The sequence below is a fragment of the Sciurus vulgaris genome, assembly GCF_902686455.1.
Source record: "Sciurus vulgaris genome assembly, chromosome: 7".
NCBI lineage: Eukaryota > Metazoa > Chordata > Mammalia > Rodentia > Sciuridae > Sciurus > Sciurus vulgaris.
Window position 1 is genome coordinate 59,372,435 of NC_136467.1, and position 21,458 is coordinate 59,393,892.

Here is a 21,458-nt window from a genome sequence, read left to right on the forward strand (position 1 = left end):
CAAGCAAGTGCCACCAAGCCTAAGGCACAGTTGATTGGAATTTTGAATGGACTTGCACTGAATTTATAGATTAACTAATGGGGAATTAGCTTTCTTTCAACTATTGAGTTTCAAGTTGGGGAAACTGCTCATGTTGGAGAACTTGCTTAGCAAGTACCAGGCCCAGGATCTAATTTTAAGCATCATCAAAGGGGGAAAATAATTTTTGCCATTCATTAGCAAAATACCCTATTTATTTAGGCCTGATTTTATACTTCTCAATACAAGTTTATCATTTTTTTATAAAAGTCTTTTACAGTTTTGTTCGAATTTTTTCTGGGTATAGTAAATTATAGTTTATGTTACAATGAACAATAATGAAATTATAGTTTATGCAAAATGAACCTCCCACCCTATTCCTTTTTCTTTTTTTTTTTTGGGGGGGGTGGGGTTGTAAGGGGGACCCAGTACCTCCTGCATAAGCACACACTCTAGCACTGAGCTATGTGCTCCAAGTTCTCAAATGAACTTTTTTGAAGCTATAGTTTCTAATTGTGAGTTCCTGAAGTATAGGACAGTTCTTACATTCCTGATGTTAAATTGTTCTTAGTTCAATTTGTATGTTGTACTTTTATAGTGAGTAATCTTGTTAAATTTTTTTATTCTGATTAGTATTCCAATAATTTATCTATAAATAATCTCAGCTATACATCTGCTGGTATATCAGAGAACATTCGGTTAATTCTTTTTTAATCCTTAGATCTTTTCATGTTTTTCTTCTCTTATTGCATTGGTAGTACCTCTGGTATAATGTTAATAAACAGAGGGCGAGACTCTAAATGGACTAATGAAAAATGAGGGAACAAAAATCAAACAATAAAATCAAAGAACAGTATCTGAAATCAACCAAGTAAGAAAAAAGTAGGAACTGAAGGCTGGGGTTGTGGCTCAGTGATTAGAGCACTTGCCTGGCATGTGTGAGGCACTGGGTTCAAGTCTCAGCACCACATATAAATAGATGAATAGACTAAAGGCCCATCGACATCTTTAAAAAAAAAAAAAAAAGTAGGAACTAAGTTAATAGTAGTTTCAAACAATGATTCTGTTTAAAAAAACAAAACAAAACAAAAAAACTGCTATCCAAGGAGTCTTTTATTTGTGACAGTAGAGAATGGCTAGTGGGGAGGCAGGCAAGCCACTGGTTCCCATTTAACATACTACAAATAAGCTCCTCAAAATATCATGTTACTTTCTCCATTAATAAGGATGGTTATGAAATTCAGTTACCCTTAGTATGAGATACTTGGAAAACAGAGTTTTAAATTTGTACTCAGGTTTCCAATTGTGAAGAAAGTTACAAAAGGTACATACAATTTGATCTCATTTTTATAAAACAAAAAATATATTTTGTAGAATTTATAATTTTTGATACATGGATACTAGTACCTCTTTTTTATTTTTTTAATTTCTAGTGACTGAACATTCCTATAGCCCAATCAACAAATAGCTCTCCTCCCAAAGCAAGGGAAACACTTGATTTTGTTCCTTGTTAATCCATTGTTTGAAATAATCATATAATAGCTGAGATTAAACTTAAAGCATTCTAGAAACTAAAATTCTTAAACTTCCTTTATTTAGACTTTAAGAAAATATTATAAAAGCATTTCTTCCTTTCCAAATGTTTTAAAATTTTAATGTTTATTCTCCACTTAAATTTGAAGTACACTTTAAAAAGCTTAACATTTTATGAATGTACATATTAAAAATATTACTTTACATGAAAATTTATTAACTATAAATCTAATTCTATAAAAAGATAATCCGTTTCACTGTATTACTACTTCTTACTGATAAGAGCAAGCAGATAATTTATATTGTGTTATAAATTACAAAATGAATGGCATAATTATACTACAGCAACAGAAATAAAAATCTCTTATAATAATGGTTTTAAGTCCTAGATTTTAATCCATTTATTTTCATCAAATTTCAAAATTTTAAATTCCAATATAAATACAGAAGAACTTTTGCACAGACTTCAACTTTATCAGACTACAATTTGACTTGGAATTCCTTATTAATGGAGAATAAAGGCTGCTAAAAACTTTGTGATGCTCCTGGATTGTTACTTGGATTGGTGGCATAAGACTAGTATTAGAGTAGGAGGATTTAGTAGCATAAAGGTGGAAATTTTCTGTTGATTAGATTTTCAACTTGATCAGCCCTTATTCTGTTCACACAGGAACAGACTGGACATCATAATGAGCAGACAAAAAACATGAGAATTTGTGTTTAAATTTAAGCATACTTTCAAGTGAGACTTTGAACAATCTCATAAAGTTCATTAAAAAACATACATATTTAATATTAGAAGCTAAATTGATTTCTCTTTTGAAAGGATCTCAAGGTTTTGAAATATTACCCAATTCTCACAAAACACTTTTACTAAATCATACAATAAATATTTGATCTTATTTTCACCAGGGCTACAGTATAAAGAAAGAAAACTAAGTTACTTCCTAAATCCAAAATTTCAGCTTGCAATGTTATTAGAGATGCCTCTGGAACTTATTTTCCCTGTAGGCATTATTTTACTACTTTCTACGCTTAGAATAAAACAGCAATCAGAATATCAACCTAAAATTCTGATTATCTGCCACTTGGCTTCTGACCATTCCCATCAGGCATCTTGAGAGACCTATGCAGCGCCAAAATGAAACTCAGCCCCACACAATGTCTGGCAGAGGGTGATGAGAACAGCACATTGTCTGCTTGGTCTGAACAGAGGTCACAGCAGGGAGAGCATCTGCTAAGATAATGTGAATGAAGGAAACAACTATAATTGCCTCATTAAGAGATCTCTGGCCAAATAATCACAAGAAGAAAGGACTTAGAAAACCACCCTAAAATTAGGTCTATAATAAGCAAAAATTGGAATAGAATAAAAAATGCAGAATTAAGAAGACTTGGGTATTCTATTGGTTTTACTAATTTCCTTAGTCACTACATAGATGAATGAACACTTGGATGCAACAGTTCAGTTATTCAACTCTAGCCCCTTGCTAATCATTAGTAGGAAGCTTAAGATGCAAATTCACAGCTGTCCAGGATACAAACGAATATAAAATAAAGGATTTGGGGGAATTTCTTACAAGGGAACAACATATAGGAACTAAGAAGGAATACCTACTGATCCGTATTTTGAAATTATAATGAAAAGCATAAAATGAAAAAGCAGGAGAAACATTTTAAGAGGTAAGATGTAAAACTTAAAAGATAAAAGTCTCAAAAAGACAAAAGAGAAAAAAGGACAAATTGCCTGCCTGATCAATTTACCTTATACTATTTTGTACCTCCAGCTTTAAAAAATATTTTTACTTAAAAGTCAACAGTACATTATTACAGTCAAATCCTCACTCACTTCAATTATGTGCCAGTATAGGTCTATATTTTTTTATTCAACATTGTTGATAAATTAAAATATTTCACAGCAAAAGCTAAGAAATGCTTTCCAAGTTTAAATTTAAATATCCAAATTGGATACAAGATTAAAATGTACTGATATTGTGACAAACTATTTTTGCATTTTTTCATATTCTGAGGTTAAGCAATATGAATTTAATTTTTATTCTACAGTTAAAATTTACTATTATATAAACAGTACCTCTAAATGAATTACGGTTATTAATTTTTTGATTCCTATGAACAGTAAAATTAGCTTGTCATACTCATAATCCAGGTTTAAAATAAGCAAACTATTTGATGACTTTGATGTTTTGCACCCAAAATGTGCTGGCTAATTTTTCCATTCCATTTACCATTCTGGTCTTTAAACTGCCTTAATCTCCTGCCCTCAGATGTTGACCTTGTAAGAATAGGGGTCATAGGTCAGAATAGACAGACCTCAAAGGATCTGGACTATCAATTCATGCCTGAAAGATTTCTCTGCCACAATAGGAACCTACTAAACAGCAAATTCCTAAATCTAATCACACAAGTATCAGGGTGAAACAGTTATTTATTGGAATTTGTTGATTTACATTTTCAAACACTTCTAGTACTTAAACAAAATTTTAATTCTTCTTTTGGAAACAGGTACTGAGCTGTAAGAAAATATGAATAAAAATTACTGACAGAAATTATAAAGTAAAACAGATATTCCTTAGGAATGCTATGGAGATTTCAAAATATGTAGCACTAAATTTCCCAAGTATAAAGTTAATGGAAAACTTCACATTACACCACTGAGATAATGAGTGGAAGAGGTTGTACTATTGCAAAACAAGCAGGATTACCACTGGTTAATTTTGAGCTCACTTGCTCTAAGGCAAATGAGGGCAATAAACAAATATTTTTTTTCATTTTAATAAACACAATACAAAGCCTTTTAATAAAGAAGGCCTAAGTAGATTGTTTTTAAAACCCCAAAATAAAACTTAATCACTTCCAAAACCTTCTTGCATATTTAGAGAAACTGAGCCCACAAAATTATGGCCCTGTAAAAATAAGTTTACTATCACACATCTCCACTTTCTTGCCAAAAGGCAAAAGTTAACTCTTCGAAGCTGAAACTAAATCTGACAACATATAATTAGTTTCTGTTTATGTTCGCCCTGGTCTTTCTGACCATAAGTGATCAACATATCTAATGTACCATTTTAATACTGGACTAAAAGGAATGTAAAGTTTCATAATGAATTTCGAGTAGAAATAGTTTCTTTAAAATGATAAATTAATCAGACTTTTATGATCAAATAAAAGGACTTCCCTACACTTCTACACCAAAAGCAGTTATACCAAACGTCTCAACAATTAACTACCTTTCAAAACAAAATACCTTAACACTTTAACTTGTGTAGAAAATAAAAAAGCTAATGCAGTTATGCAAATCAAGTATTGCAGCAAGTGAAAGGAGAGCAGCAGATTCCAGTATTCTTTTCTAAGTTATTTTTAAAACTCTCAAGTCAACAGTTCTGAAAAAGAGAACTTGCATTATTATGAATAGTACATCTTGGAGAGTGTGGTAGGGTCAAAAGATGTGGAAGGTTAAGGAGAACAAAGACAATAGTCAGTACCCCAGGGAAAAAATAGTACTAAAAAGAAGGTAAAAAGAAAAGCCATAAACAAAAAAACCCCTAAAGCTATATGTTGCACACTCAACACACATATCTACCACATATGCAGGCACTGCAAATGTTCCTAGAAGTTATACATTTTATTTACTATTAAGGATTTAAATTATTTTAATCCTTTTTCTCATTAAAATATTTGTGAACATAAACAAAAAAATTCATTTCATAAAATAATTCTACACTATAGGTTGACATGATTATTTCATATAAATACTAAAAGTCAACATTAGACAACAAAATAAATCATTCTATCACTCTCCCCTACAATTTTATTGTTAGAAGTTACTTCCTCATCAAATTGTTTTCTTAAAAGTTATCACGAGTAGGACAGCTTTTTAGAAGAAACATAAATTTTTAAAATCTTTTAGTTATAATCATCTTGATTTCATTATAAAGAAAGCTCTATAAGGCCATTAAATCTCCTACCTTTTAAAATAAACTAAGAAAAACTAAACAGAATAAATATGAAATTATTTCATTTGAAATTTTAAGAAATCTCAAATGGGGAAAATTTTAAATAAAATAAAAATGTTCAATAATATTTACTATTACTGAATAACTGGACAGTAGGAATTAGATATTAAATTTAGCAGAACTTTAAGACAGTGAAAAACCAATCCTACTTTAAAAAAATAATATAGTTATAAGTAAGGTACAATTCTTAATATTATATTATTTCTACGAATATATAATTCTTCACAAAATATGGTTCTAACATTCCACATAAATATTAGAGTAGAACCAATAAGCTCTCTTGAGTGATGGACCAGATTTTGAATTTGTTAAACATAACAATTCTATGTAATAACTTCAAAATTTCTATTTGTTAATTTGAAATGATGGAAAGAAAACTTTATAATCCAAAAATACCGTAGGAGAAAGAATATTCAACAAATGGTATGTGAGCAATTTTCATAATATTCACAGGCAAAAGTCAATCTTGACCTAAGCCTCACACTTTATACAAAACCTAACTCTAAATGGATCATGAATATAATGGGAAAATGTAAAACTTGAAACACTAGAGAAAACACAGAAGGAAATTTTTGTGACCTCTGGTTAAGTAAAGAACTCTTACAAAAATATGGCATCAAATAAAAATGAAAAATTATCTTCTTCAAAAATTAAAAACTTCTGCTCTGTAAGAAGTATTTAAGTGATTGGGAAGACAAGCCACAGACTTGTCTTTGAAGAAAATATGTGCAAATTACCTTTCTGGCAAAGTCTTGTATCCACAATATCTAAATGAAGATAAAACGCACACACACAAAGTGAAAAATGGGCAAAAAGACCAGAAGAGATATTTCATCAAAAAAGGACATGAAGATGACATGAAAATACATAAAAATATGCTCAGTATCAGTAACTAGTATGGAATAAAAATTGAAACCATGATAAAACATCACTATATACCCCTTAGAATGGTTAATATAAAAAAAAAAAAAAAAAAAGTGACAATACCCAAAGCTAGCAAAGATGTGTAGCAGGTAGAATTCTCATATATTGCTCGTGGGAAAACAATGTGGCAGTTTCCAGAATTGCTGGAAAACAATTTGGCAGTTTCCCATAAAGTTAAACATACGGCCATGACCACACTATCCAGCAATCTCACTTCAAAAATGATAACTAATGTTCACACAAACTGCACACAAATCTTTATAGTGGCTCTGTTCATAACTGCCACAAATGGAAAACACCCAAGTGCTCTTCAACAGATGAATGGATAAACAGTGTTCTACCCACATAATGGAATACTACTCAGCATTTTTTAAAATGAGCTATTGATACACTGAATAGTGTGAGTGAATTTCAAAGGTATTATGCTAAATAAAAGTGTGTGATTCCATTCATAAAGATAAAAGTACAGTGAAAGAGAACAGGTTAGTGGTTGCCAGGGTATGGCTGGAGGCAGCATAACTATAAAAGATAGTAAGAGGCTGGTTTTTGGAGGATAAGACTCTGAATGTTGGCAAATACAAGAATTTATACATGTGTTAAAATTCATACAACTGCATACTAAGAGAAAAAGGTTAATTTTACTATACAACCATTCAAAATAAAATAAAACAGCATTCCAGGCAAATGAAATATACAAAAATGAAATACTGTTTACTTCTCTTTTAATAGAAATTAACTGGATTCTAGCTTTCAAGTACTTCAGCAAACCACATCAATCATTTAATAATGCTATTTTAAATATTTTTGTGGACTATGAGTATAAAAATGTCTTATACATGTAAACAAGTTCTCAAAAAAGGAAAGGAACCTATTTAAAGGATCCAGAAGTCAGCTTGAAGGGACAATTAGTAGTCAAATGTGGAAAATTTAAACTAAAATAAATCTTGATAGTTACAGATTATAACTCCTTAAAAAACCCATGTTCTAATGTAATTAATAAATGAAATATTAAAGTATCTCCCCACAAAATGCTTACTAATTACAAAAGAAAAAGAATAACTTAAAATGGAGAAATAAGCTTGACTGATACCATCTCAACCATGCAAAGACAATCACCCACCATGGGCAGTGGGAAACATCAACTCTGTGCCACCTAACAGGAGACAGCGAGAACACAGATCTATTTCCAACACAGTCTTGCTAAAGGTGAAAAACCTCAATCTAATAACAAGGGGCCATGAGACAAACTAAAATCATGATCTGGATTCATCCTGTGTTTTAAAATGTGTTCCTCCAACCCTTCCATTGCTTATAAAGTGAAAATTACATGACAGAAGAATTTTGTAAAATTCAAGTCCAAAATTTTTAGCATAGCACTTCCAATACACAGGCAATGCAGGATTAAGAGAAACCAGTTTAAAGTCACTGGAATAAATCCAATTCATGATATATTTAAGACAACTGGCCTAGTCTCTTCAAAATGTTGATGCTGGTTAAGTACAGCAGCACACAATGGTAATCCCAGCTACTTGGGAGGCTGAGGCTGGAGGATTGCGAGGTCAAGGTCAGACTGGGCAATTTAGTGAGACTGTTCCAAAATTTAGAAAAGCCTTTCTGTTGTTGTTGTTTTGTTTTTTGGTACCAGGAATTGAACCCAAGGGCTCTCAATACCTGAGACACATCCCCAGCCCATTTTAGATTTTATTTTGAGACAGGGTCTCACTAAATTGCTTGGGGCCTTGCTAAATGGTTGGGGCTGGCTTTGAACTTGTGGTCTTCCTGCCTCAATCTCCAGGCTGCTGGGATTATAGGTGAGTACCACTGCGATCATTTTAGGGATGGTCTTTTAAAAAAGGATGCAGGTCAGTGGTACAGTGCTCCTTCCTGGGTTCAATCCCCAATGCCACCAAACAATTAATTAATTACATTAAAATAAGAGGGTGCTACTATAGATTACAAGAGACGTGTAAGTGGATTGCAAGTTCAAAGCCAGCATCAGCAACTTAGGCCCTATGCAACTTAGGGATACCCTGTCTTTAAATAAAATATAAAATAGGGCTGGGATGTGGCTCAGTGGTTAAGTGCCCCTGGGTTCAATCCTCGGAACCAAAAGATAAAAATTTTTTTAAAAGGTAAAAATAGCTCTCTGCTTCCTGGTGCCATGTCTGGAGCTGCTTTCTTCTGCCATGGCCTTCCACTGCGATGATCTGCCTCACCTCGCGCCCAGAGTAATGGAATTGGCTGAGACCTCTGAAACTGTGAGCCAAATAAACTTTTTTTTCCCCTTCTATTTATTCTTGTCAGGTCTGTTAGTGACAGCAAAAAAAAAGCTGACTAAGACAAGCTAGAACTTGGCTAGGTTGGTAAATTATCCTAAGACATGAAATCGTTCCACCAGAGGGAAGAAGCAGAGAAACATGCTAAGGAATCTTTGGAGGAAGAGACTGATCAAATGATGACAATAAGTAACATTTCCTTTGGCACCTGCTCTATTTTAAACTTCTACTACAGTCCCATGTAACTCCTCAGTTCCATGGATTGTGCATGCCACTGACGAACATTCATTGAATTTGTGTAAAAAAATAAAATGAAAGTAAAGGAAATATTAAGAATAATCACAGAATATATCAGAAAAAAACAGCACAACAAATTAATACAAGACTTTGTTCTTTGAGATACAATTAAATAAATATCAAATATGGCAATAACTAGATAATCCAGAATGTTTTATAAGTTTTTTTAGGATACTTTACATAATTAAACATGAAACATGAATCAAAGTACAATTTTATTCTCATTACTAGAACTGTTTCAGGAAGTAGATAAGGTTAATACCCATAGAACTCAAGAAAGTTATCAAAGATCTTGAAGCCTCTTCAAGATACAGGGAGCAAATCAGTGCCTTGGTAACTAACTGCTCCGTCATCAATTGTAAAGACCCACTTCCAGCCACCCCACAAATCTTGTTTTCTCTTTATTTCAGTTTCTATTCAGGAGCCTCAATGCTTATTTTAATATTTTATTGCAGATAATAAAAAGTGTCACTATGGACAACTGGAGTGAAAAAGATCATGGGCATCCCAAACTTCAATAAACAGACAGTCAAAAATCACTGAACAGCAAATGTGTCGAAGTCTTAACCACAATAAGAAAGGCAATTAAGGCTAGTGGTTGGCGCAGTAATTCGCCTTTGACTGCTAGCTCGCACCTTCTAGGATTCCAACTCCAATTCTCTGACCCCACCGCAACCTGCGCCCACGAACCCCTACCTTTTCAGTGTCTTCACTCCTCACCGGTTTATCCCATAGCGTTCATCATTACAGTCGTTCCCTTTACCTTCAGTGCCCTTGTTTCTCTTCCTTTGACTTTATCAACTAGGAAAAACTAGTTTGTCTACCAACTGTAGAAAATTCTGTCTTAATGCCTATTTCACAGCCATAGCCATGACGTCAACAAAGGAGGAGACAGATTTGTATCAACTGACTTGACTTTAAACTCATGCCTACTAACTTTTATAGCCTGGAACTCTTCTTCTTTTCCACAATGTGTTCACCCTTCTATTTTCCTATTTCATGCCTTCTCCTTATTAACTCTCCAATCTCCTCTTTAACCATCACTCTCAGTCAATGACCTTGCTTCAAATTTCATTAAGCAAATAGTATGAAATGGAGAGAAATCTTACCTTATCCCACCTTCATGTCTACCTGCCCACCTGTATCTGTGCCCATAGGCTGTACCTTGCCTGAGTTTTGAAGAATGAACCAGCTATAAATTCACAATTGGTTCTCCCAGTTGTGCTTTAAATCCCAATCTTTCCATCCAAAGAAATCACTGCAGCTATTGTCCTCTTCTCCCCTGCATATTTAATCTTTCCTTTCTATTAGATCATTTCCCATCAACACATAAACATGCTATAATTCCTTCTCCTTAGCTATGGCTTCCTTTACAGCCCATTTACCAGTAAGTGTCACTTATAGGCTACACTTGCTGTCTCTGCTTCCTCTCCTTTAATTCACTGTTGAACACAATCCATGTAGGCATTAAGTCTCACTGGTTCATCAAACCTGCCAACTTCACTAATGACTTGTGTGTTACTAAGCAGTTCAAGTTTCAGTGGTCATCTTACTTGATCATAATACCACTGAACACCCCTGATAACCTCCCCCTTCTTGAAACTGTTTCTTTCCTTGACTTCTAAAACAAAATCCCCTCTTGATTTCCCTCGTTTCTCTCCTTCATTCCCTTTGCTGTGCTTGCTTCTCAATGCTTAGCATGCCAAAGACTGTCTATGTAAACTTATTCCGATGGTGATCTTGTTTAATATTAGAGCTGCAAATATCATCATTTCTCTAAATATTTTATCTCTACTCAGGGAACTCCATCTGCCTAATCCATCTGCCTAATCTACATCTCCACCTGGATGGTTAATTCTAACTAAATATATCCAAAACCATTCTTTTGATATGTTGTTCCTTCTGCAGTCTTCCCCATCTTGGTAAATGTTCCCTCCACCTTTCCTGTTGCCCAGGCCAAACAAACCTTGGAGTCATCCTGGACTCTTCTTCTCTCACAGTCCACTTCTGATCCACCAGTAAATCCTGCCGTCTCCACCTTCAAAACATATTGGAATTTTCGCTCACCACTTCTACAGCTAACATCCCAGTCCAAACCACCACCATCTTTCCCATAGCATTGGAAAAGCCTCCTTAATGATCTCTCAGCTTCCAATCCTGACTCTCAAATTATGCTGTAATCATAGCTACCAGAATGATACTTTAAGGAGGTAAGTCATATTATGCTACTTTTTTAACCTAAAAATTTCCAATGCCTTCTCATTTTCTCCAGAATCAGTTATTCCAATGATTGGCAAAGTCCTACATGAAGGAATGACTTGCTATCTTATGCTTTAACTCTCAGCCTCCAACATCCTCCCCCCCCTTACAAATAAGATAACACAAAAAGCATTAAAAATTATATTGTTACCCAGGTGAGGGGGCTCATGCCTGTAATCCCAGTGACTTGGGAGGCTGAGGCAGGAGGATCACAAATTTGAGGCTAGTCTCAGCAACTTAGACCTTGTCTCAAATAAAAAAATAAGAAAGGGCAGGGATGTGGCTCAGTCATAAAGCACCCCTGGGTTCAATTCCCAGTAACAACAACAAAAGAAGAACTATACTGTTAAACATTTAATATAAAAAATAAAGAATTACTTTATTTTACTTTGCTTTACTTGTATTTTACTATTGTCATCATTATCATCTCTTCTCTGGGAGCAGAAAACCACTTCTACTGTTAAGTGTATTATTAAACTTTCAAATATATTCATCAATTTTCTTTTGTAGAAAATGAGCCCCAAAAAATGAGGATGGAAATAATTTATTCTCTTACTGGAGAGCTTTTCAAATCATTGAGAAAATAGGAACCAGGCAATAAATGCTATAATAATAAGTAGCTAGGCTTTTGGAAGAGAAAGAAAAGTTAGATCTTTATAGCCCTCTCTCTCTTCAAAAACATATTATAATGAGAAGAGAGAGCATAATATTCGAAAGGTAAATTAACAAAAACAGTATAAGAAAATGTTGATGAATATAGTGTACTTTTTTCTTTTTCCTTTCTTTCTGTGTATGGGTGCTGGGGATGAAATTCAGGGCCTCATACATGCTAATAAGCACATGCTCTACCAATGGACTATACCACAGGCCCATATAGTATACTTTTAACTTTGTAGTTTGGAAAGTAGATATAAACTAAAGTTAGATAGTATTATGCAGAGTTACAAACTTGTTTCTATAAAAGTTCAAAACTTCAATACTAATTTTAAAAACCACTATCATTAAAACTAAAATATACTTCATTAGTTGAAAAATATTTCTAATTTTTTATGAGACCAAAGGTTCACATCCTAAATATACAAAGAAATTACAGGTCAGTAATAACAAATGAACATCAACAGATCAAAGGTCAAAGAATCAGAAATATGCAATTTGTAGAATAAAAATTGAAAATTAAAATTTGCAACTTCTAAGGTCAACAAAGGAGACAAAGTAAAACAATGAGCCACATCTCTGAAGATTAAACAAATGACTACATTCAGTCTTGCTTTTGGAAAGGATGTATTTGGGCCTTACTGATTCTGGACCGCAGTTGGGAAATAGGTATCAAACATTTTAAAGCATCAGTTTTTTGGATCCAAAATTTTCCCTATGAAGTAATTCTTCTTTTAACTCAGACTGTTCAAAACTGTACATATAAGGACTTGTACAGTGCTATTATTGATAATTCAAAATACTAAAATTACCCTAACTACCTATTAACATAGTATTGCTCATTTAAATTAAATTCTGGTATATCCATATGGTGGGAATTTATGCAAGTGTTAATAACTGACACGAAAGAGTAATATACTGTTAAGTGGAAAAGATTCACAAGTTTCAAAACAGCATGTATTTTATGATTCCCACCTATAGTTATGATTTCAAGTGATTTTTTTTTCCCCTTACTTTAGTTTTTTATGTTGTTTGGATTTTTCACATGTGAATTGGTTTTTAAAAACAGACAAAGCCATAAGTGAATTTTCATCTGAAAAAACAGGTGAAGTGTTGGCAAATTTTGGATGTATGAAGAGCACCTCTGTCTACTGGGAACTCCAGCTCCTCATGTGTGTTCTCAGACTGTTCAGTCTGGTAAAAGTGGTAGTCAAGGAACCATGAACATGAAGAATTTTATGCCCAAAGCTCAGTTCAGGACTCTCTGCAGATAATTCAAATTGCAAGACTGACTATATTCTTGATATATATATATATATATATATTCTAATCAACTACACGGTGGTAACATTTTCTTTTGGCTAAACTATATGAAGTCCAATAAAACAATAAAAATAAAGAAATGTTAGAAATCTTTCCAAATATAACAAACTCATAAATTAGCCAAGTGATGTGATTACCTGTCTCCCTTTGGTTTTCTTTTTTGTAGTGTCTTCCCTTTGGGTCTTCTTTCACTTCCTAAGCAGGGGCTCCCACCAGGTCCTGTTACCCGTATTGATTCAAGGCCTTTGGAAGATTTTTTAAATGTGAATTCCACTGGTTCACCTTCTTTCAGACTTCTAAATCCTTCCATGAACAGTTTGCTCTGTAAAGAGGGAAAAATGAACAGGGAGAGCAAGATCATTATTATCACTGATTTATTATTTCTCTCAATAATTTTAAAATTAACAAAGCAAGATATTCTGTTATACACAACAAAAGTATAGTTTTTATAAAACTCAGTGACACCTTATAATGTTTAGCAATAGGTACAAAAATGTAAATGTGCATATTCTTTGACCCAGTAATTCCACAAGAATTCTACTATAGACAACTCACACAAAGGTTAAAAAAAAAAAAAAAAAAAAAAAAAAAAGAATCCCAACTAACCTAACGTCCATTAAGTCCCAATGATTAGTCATTCTCTTCAATCTTGTCCTAGGAAGGTAGGAAAGCTTTCTATATACACTTTATTGCACTTCTTGAGCTTTTTATAATTTGAAAGGGAATTATTTTTATAATTTGAAAGACAACTGAGTTTTTGCAAAAAATTAAATTTTCCAATTACAAACTTGTAACTTGTAATGTCAACTGCTCATTGGTTATTTCAGTCCTACTATTTTCATCAAAGTCAATATGCCCATTTAAAATCTACTAAAAATAATTCAGTAATTAGTTTTATTTACTTCTTCAAACCCCCTCATGTACAAATGACAGATCTAACCTGGAATACCATGTAGTTTGTAGAGGCGTTTCTGCATCTAGAGGGTAGGGGCAAAAGGAAGAAATACAATATGGTAGGAGACCTTAGTTCAAATCCAGTTCTTCAAGTAAAAAGTATACTTTCTATTTGTCTATAAATTCAGGCCATTGGAATTCTGACTTAACAATGAATCTGAATGACTCCATACAAATAGGAATTTGTGGTAAAGTAAGTTTGTGAAATGCTATATGTTGCTTCTTCTTGGGCCAATCATATTAGCATATTAGTCTCAGAAACATCTTCCCCTCCACTACTGCCACCATAATAAAAATCTTGTTCAATATGTCTAACTTAGCAATTTCCTGACTTCACTGATCCCAGAGTACATATCGCTAGTGTACTTAAGGAAATACAAAACCAGAAAATCTTCACACCCAGCCCCCACCAAGTCCATGATTTCAAAGGCATCCACTATGGTTTGGATGTGGTTTGTCCCCAAAAGGTTCCTGTGCTACAAGCTTGGTCTCCTGATAGCAGCATTAGGAAAGAGTGTGGAACTGTTAAGTGGGAGATCCTTAAGTCAATTAGTCACATGCTTTTGGAAGGGACTGTGGGACTGCAGTCTTTTGTTCTCACATGTGCCCCTGCCATGATGCCATCTGCCTTTGGGCCTTTGCCAGAAATCTAACCAATGCTCTCCACCCCACCTGGTCTTGGACTTTAAACTTCCAGAATTGTAAGCCAAATAACACTTTTTAAATTACTTGCCACAAGTACTTTATTATAGTTAACAGAAAGAGACTAATAAAGCAGTTAAATATAGTAGTCCCCTTTATCCACGGTTTTGCTTCTCAGCGGTTCAAGTTGTCCAAAGTCAATGGCAGTCAGAAAATATTAAATAGAAAATTCCAGAAAACAAGTTAATTCATAGGTTTTTAATTGCACACCATTCTGAATAACACAATAAAATCTATGGTTGCCCAACTCCATCCCACCAGGGACTTAAATCATCCCCCTCATTCCATGTGCCCACCCTGCATACACTTCCCACGTAGTAGCCATCTTGGTTATCAGATGAACTTGCTGAACCACAGTGCTTGTGTTGAAATAGTCCTTATTTTACTTGATAATGATCCCAAAGGGCATAAGTAGCATTGCTGGCAATTAAAAAACGACAAAGAGAGCTATAAAGTGCTTTCTTTAATTAAAAAAAGATAATTCTCGACTTGAAGGAAAGAAAAAAAAAAATCATCTGCTGAGGTTACTAAGACCTATGTTAAGAACAAATCTACCCATGACATTGAAAAGAAGGAAAAGAAATTCATAATAGGTTTGCTATTGCACCTCAAACTGCAAAGTTATACCTACAGTAGAGTAGCTTAGTGAAGCTGGAAAAGGCATCAGATTTGTGTTATGGGTTTAAAGGAAAAAATAGTACACAAAGGGATTGGCACATAGTGTTTTTCCTATGGGTCCCTGGTTCCAGGCATCCACTGGGGGGTCACGGAATGTGTGTTCTCGGATAAAGGGGACTTCTGTAGTTATATATAATCCATATCATTACAAGAACAAATAAACACACTTCAAAATGTAACACAAAAGTAGACTATTCATTGTGAAAAGCAGTATGAGTTACTAACCTATTTCTAGTGAAGATAACCTGACAGTGAAATCCTTCATGCTGAAATCTGCAATTTGACAGCACCATTTTTGCTACTTGATGGGTTACAGGAGAAAAATCCACAACTGTCTAAATTCTTTAAAATAACAAATCACTATAAAAATTGTTTTAACGGTTTTAAAGCATCATCTCATTTTTTTTTCCCTTAAGCTTTCTCCTCACTAATTGTAAACATTTTTTTTTTGCTTTCATTCCCTTTCTTCCTTCCCACTCAAGAAAGTGCGTATTTCTTTTAAGTCAGATGAAGTGGAGTACAGTTCAACTACTGAAATCATGAGACTGAAGGGACTAGGGTAAGCATAACAGTTTATTATATTTCAACATCAAATCTCTTTCCTAATGCACAACATCTTTCACATCTATATGCGCCCTCTGAATATATCTTAGACTCATAACTCATAACTCAAAATGTACATTAACACACAGATCTTGCTAAGATGAGGTACTTTATAATCTTACCTCTACTTACCCTTGCCATATGGTTTTCCATTACTCTAAAACACAATACTACTCTTAGTAAAACTGGTAGACTTGAACTTTCCTTAAAGATCACCTTGGCTCTGTATGTCAGCTTATTTTGGTTAGGGACGTACTCCCCTACTCACAGTTGTATAACAAAATTATTACTCTTCAAGGCATAGTTTCAGTGATCCTTTATGTCATCGTCCTCAATTGCCCCAAATTGGATCTTTTCTCTTTCACTTAATTGAATTTTCTATATAGTTTTTGCAGGACACTGCCATGTAATGCAAACATTTGTATATGCCTTACATCTCATTTGCTCTTTTGGATTTATCTTCTACTAAGGGTTAGAGAATGTATATCTTAGTATTTTCCAAAGGACTGAACATAATGCCTGCAAATAGCTACCACTCAATAAGTACTTAAAAGAATTCTAGAGTTACCATCAGTAAAATCAAGGATTATCAGTCCAATTCTCACTTGGAAAAAAAAAAATGGACAGAACTCTTTTATAAGTGAGTTGTACCTGCAGAGTCAAATTTTCTTTACCTACTTCTACTTCCAGTACATAAAATTCTTTTAATGTCATAAAAAGAATGTCACAAGAAGTATATCACAAAATTCATTTAATGGGGCTGGGGTTGTGGCTCAGTGGTAGAGTGCTTGCCTTGCATGTATGAAACACTGGGTTTGATCCTGAGCACCACATAAAAATAAATAAAATAAAGGTATTGTGTGTCCATCTGTAACTAAATTTTTTTTTAAAAAATTCATTTCATGTCAAAGTGACACATATATGGTTCATCTGGAATAAAATGCTGCCAGGCTATAATCCCATGCCTATAATCCCAACAAATCAGGAGACTGAGGAAGAAGGATTGCAAGTTTGAGGTCAGTCTGAGCAACTTAATGAGACCCTGACTCAAAACAGAAAGAAGCAGAGAGAAATCTTGGGGATAAATGGCCGTTGGGTACAAACCCCAGAACAATAACAACAAAAAATGTAGACAGGATTGCAATGGTTCAAGGTATTCATGCTAGACAATGACTTCAACCCATCATTCATCTACATTTGATGTGCCTCACAATCCCTGAAGACTGATCTAAGACTATATAGACTGATGATGGTCTTTAAAATTTTTCACATTATTAAGGGAAGACTTTTGACATATGGGCTTATATTTTCATCTATACCATTTGTTTGGACAAAATAGAAAAATACTCTGTATAGAAGAGAATCATACAAATTGAATGAATGAACAAAGAAATAATAAATGAAGGAAGAGCATTTAAAGGAAACTACTGACATGTACTAAAACAGTGTGCTTACGATGGAATAGGCCAATTCTGAATGTGTACATCAGTGCGTAGAATAGCTAATTTGGTTCCTTTTCTTCCAACAAGATACGGTTCTCTTTTCTCCTGTTTCCCTTTATTTTTATTCCAACTTTTAAAATTCATTGTGCCACAAATATATCACAAAATTACAAATAAATGAGCTTTTCATTTTCTTGATATATACCTGTGTCCTCCCAACTGTTTAAAAGAATGGTAATAGGAATACAAAGTGAAATGAGAACAGTTCAAATGCTGTATTTTATCTGTCAAGTATTTCTACCCAGGTCTCCAGACAGTACTAGCATTATCTATCTCTTTTGGCACATAATTTCTCTCCAACTAGATTGGGAAGGCATATAAGTGTAGCTACATGGTCCTCCACAGAAATAGGAATACATTTTATTCTCTGGAATTCCAATTCAACATGGCAGGCTGTATAAACATGCCTCAAGTTGGTCTTTAAAAGCCATCAAAATGACAGTATAACAATAAAATAAAATACAATAGATTCATACAATAAGGAAGATAACGGGAGGGGTGCCAGCCACAGAAAACAGAATTCAAGTGCATTGGAACCAGGAGTGGTGGCGCACACATGTAGTCCTAGAAGCTCAGGAGGCTGAGGCAGGAGGATCTTAGGTTTAATGCCGGCCCCAGCAACTTACCAAGAACCTGAGTCAAAATAAAATAAAAAGGGTTGGAGATGTAGCTTGGAGGCTGGAGATGTAGCTTGAGGGCAGAAGCCCCAGTACTGGGGTGGGGTCATTCAAATTAAGTGGGTTGGAAGTAAATGATGAAAAAATCTTTTAGAATATAGACAAAAACAAAGAAATGGTAGGAGGGGGGAAGGGAGAAGGGAGAGGGGAAAGGATCTAAGACAAGAAGGAAGGAGGGAGAAAGGATAAAACAAATGTGCATCCTATATAACCTTGGACAAGCTGCATAAAGTTGGACATGTCTCCCTCTTTTCTTTTTGTAATAGAATGCACATCACTACTTTTAGTTATAAGAATTTTTTAAAATTTTTATGACTTCTCTTTGTGTGGACACAGATGGAAATAAATGGTAATGATTTTTTAGTCAAAACTGATACTTCCCTTCATATATTCTTAGTATGTCCCAATTCACTAAATAAGAGCAAGATTTTAGTTCTTTTTAAATTCAAATCCCTTAAGAAAACAGAAGCTTGAAAACTATGATGGCAGTGTTGAAGTAAATGTTTGCTGAGAATTTTACTTAAACAGAATAAATCCAATTTAACTCCAGTCAAATTATTAAATTTCATAAGAATAAGATCACTACTCATGTTGAATATTAAAGGAAGCCTCCATCTGACGTGTACTTCAAAACTGAAAAGGATGCACTAAAACTGGCAATACTATTCAAAGGGCATAGGAAAAAGCAAAACATGAAAGCACACAGGTATTAACATTTAATTTCAATTTTAGATTTGATTTATTTTTTATTTTCAAAAATAAATATTTCCTGGGTTCAAACCCAGGACCTTGCACATGCAAGGCCAAGTGCTTTACTACTGAACTACATTCCCATCCCAGTCCTGCATTTGAATGGTGATCCTCCTACTCACAAATTCAAGCTGACTGGCCAAAAACTGCTTAAATAATTTTTTTTAAACTGCTCCAATTTCCTTTTCTATAAGCTAATAATATCACTAGGAATAACAACTATCTGCTATGGTTATTAGTGGGTCCCAAATAATAATGTAAAATGCCTAAAATGGTGCTTAGCTCAATGTCCAGCAGTTCAGTAAATCATTTGGATTATTTGTTTCCACTGTGCTCTCCACCTACTGGCACAGGTAAGGGAGAGCTAAGACAAAACAAGCATGTACTAAGCATGTATAATTAACAGCACTGGCTGAATGCTTTCACCTGCAGAATTTTTGATCCAACCTACCCTTATCCCTTGTCCCCACTTGGCAAAAGTCTGTACATCACCGAATATCAATTTAAACATTACCTCCTCTTCAAAGTCTTTCATGCCAATTTCAAGAAAACGCGGTAATTCCTTTTCCCGTGTTCTAACTACATACCACGTATAGCACCATTATAACACTTACCATTCCATACTATAATGTGTTTGTTTCTTAGAAGGTTACAAACTTCTAGAAAGGAAATATAATTTCTCACTTCCATGCTTAAAACCATCCAAGAAATATAGCAAGTATTCAATATATGTTTGAGGCAGACAGGAGAATCAAGGTGAGAAAGAGAAAGGGAGAGAATAAAAATTAGCAATACCTTTTCCTCTAAGATGAGATGAAGAGCCTAAGGTCTTACCTGATAAATGGCAGAACCAGGACTCAAATCTCTATTGACGCCAAAAGCCCTGTGCACCACAATACCCAGTATAATATTCTCAGGAATAATTCACTCATTCCTCAACAACACATTCACAATCAATATAAGGTTTACAGTCCTGAAGTTCTGGCTTCCAGCAGGCCTCCCTACGCGACCCATACTCACTCTTGAGCTCTTAATTTTCTCAGCTCTTAAATTTTTAGTATAAAACTTCTTGGTTGATACAATGAATCATATGAAATTGATTCTTTTATGGTAGAGCATTTTATTTTATTTCTCCTTTTTGAAATTAAGTACTTGGTAGACAAGGGCTAAGTGAACTTTTAAAGTTATCTACTTAACAGCTGATAGTTGTATTAAAAAAAAAAGCAATTTTAAAAAACAAATTTATGATCCTATGTTTCATCAAATGGAAAAATTATGTACACCAAGTAGACCTGACTTTAAAAAATACACATCTCTGACTTTACATGAAGTAGCAAAATATTAAGTCCACGTATACTATGTATAATTTAAGGAAGAACATGTAGTGCAAACCTAGAGTAGTGCTCTTACTTTTTCATTATACTCTCCAATTAGAAGCCTTTTTTCCTTTTTGCTTCCCCATGTGAACTTCTAGTACCATAAACACACTGAACATTTGCTTATGTACTGTGGTTCTTCAAAGGACCACAAACCACTATAATATCTATAATCTTTCTGCCCCAAGAAAAACTAATTCTCATCCCCATATTGTGATATCTGTCATCCTCTTTAGAATGGATACCCTAAAGCAATCACTAAAAACAGAACAAAAAGGGCTAAGGGTGTGGCTCAGTGGTAAAGTGCTTGCCTGGCATGCGGCCCTGGGTTCAAATCCCCAAGCACAAAAAAAAAAAAAAAAAAAAAAAAAAAAGGCCAACGGATTAATTACAGAGAAATTTTAGAAATATATTAATACAGAAGATAGCAAAGGGCCTGGAGATATAGCTCAGTTGGTAGAGTGCTTGCCTTGCATGCACAAGGCCCTGGGTTCAATCCCCAGCCCCCCCCCCCCCAAAAAAAAGGCAGAAGATAGCAGAAATGGAGAAAGTTATTCCATAAAAGGAGGTAAACAGAAAATTATCAAAATGGTACATTCAAATCCAGACACACAAACCTTTATTACATTGTCAATTAACTAATACAACTAAAATGCAGAGACTGATCTATGCCATCTACAAAAAGAGCCAAAAAAAGATTCAAAATCCTGAAAGAGGATAGAAAAAGATAAAACATGAAAAAAAAAAAGTAATAAGAAGACTATGGCTTTGTTTTACCACTAAAATCAGACTTAAGACAAAGTATAATCAGAAATAAGGAAATTTCATAATGAATTTTTTAAAAAATCAATTCATTAAGATGCCATTAACAGTCACAAATATAAACGTGCCTGTTAAG

General features: G+C 34.0%; 1 protein-coding gene across 2 annotated transcripts in view; it reads right to left on the minus strand.

Annotated features, from left to right (window-relative positions):
- Positions 1–21,458, minus strand: part of LIN28B (lin-28 homolog B) — a gene marked incomplete at both ends in the record, with an annotated part of 106,252 nt that overhangs the window by 33,112 nt on the left and 51,682 nt on the right. Inside the window, 2 exons of one of the 2 annotated variants that reach the window (XM_079146125.1) lie at positions 11,049–11,120; positions 13,456–13,640. In XM_079146125.1, coding sequence (XP_079002251.1) covers positions 11,049–11,120; positions 13,456–13,640 — 257 coding nt within the window. The remainder of the gene's footprint in view (positions 1–11,048; positions 11,121–13,455; positions 13,641–21,458) is intronic. The other variant, XM_079146126.1, reaches the window with a different exon arrangement.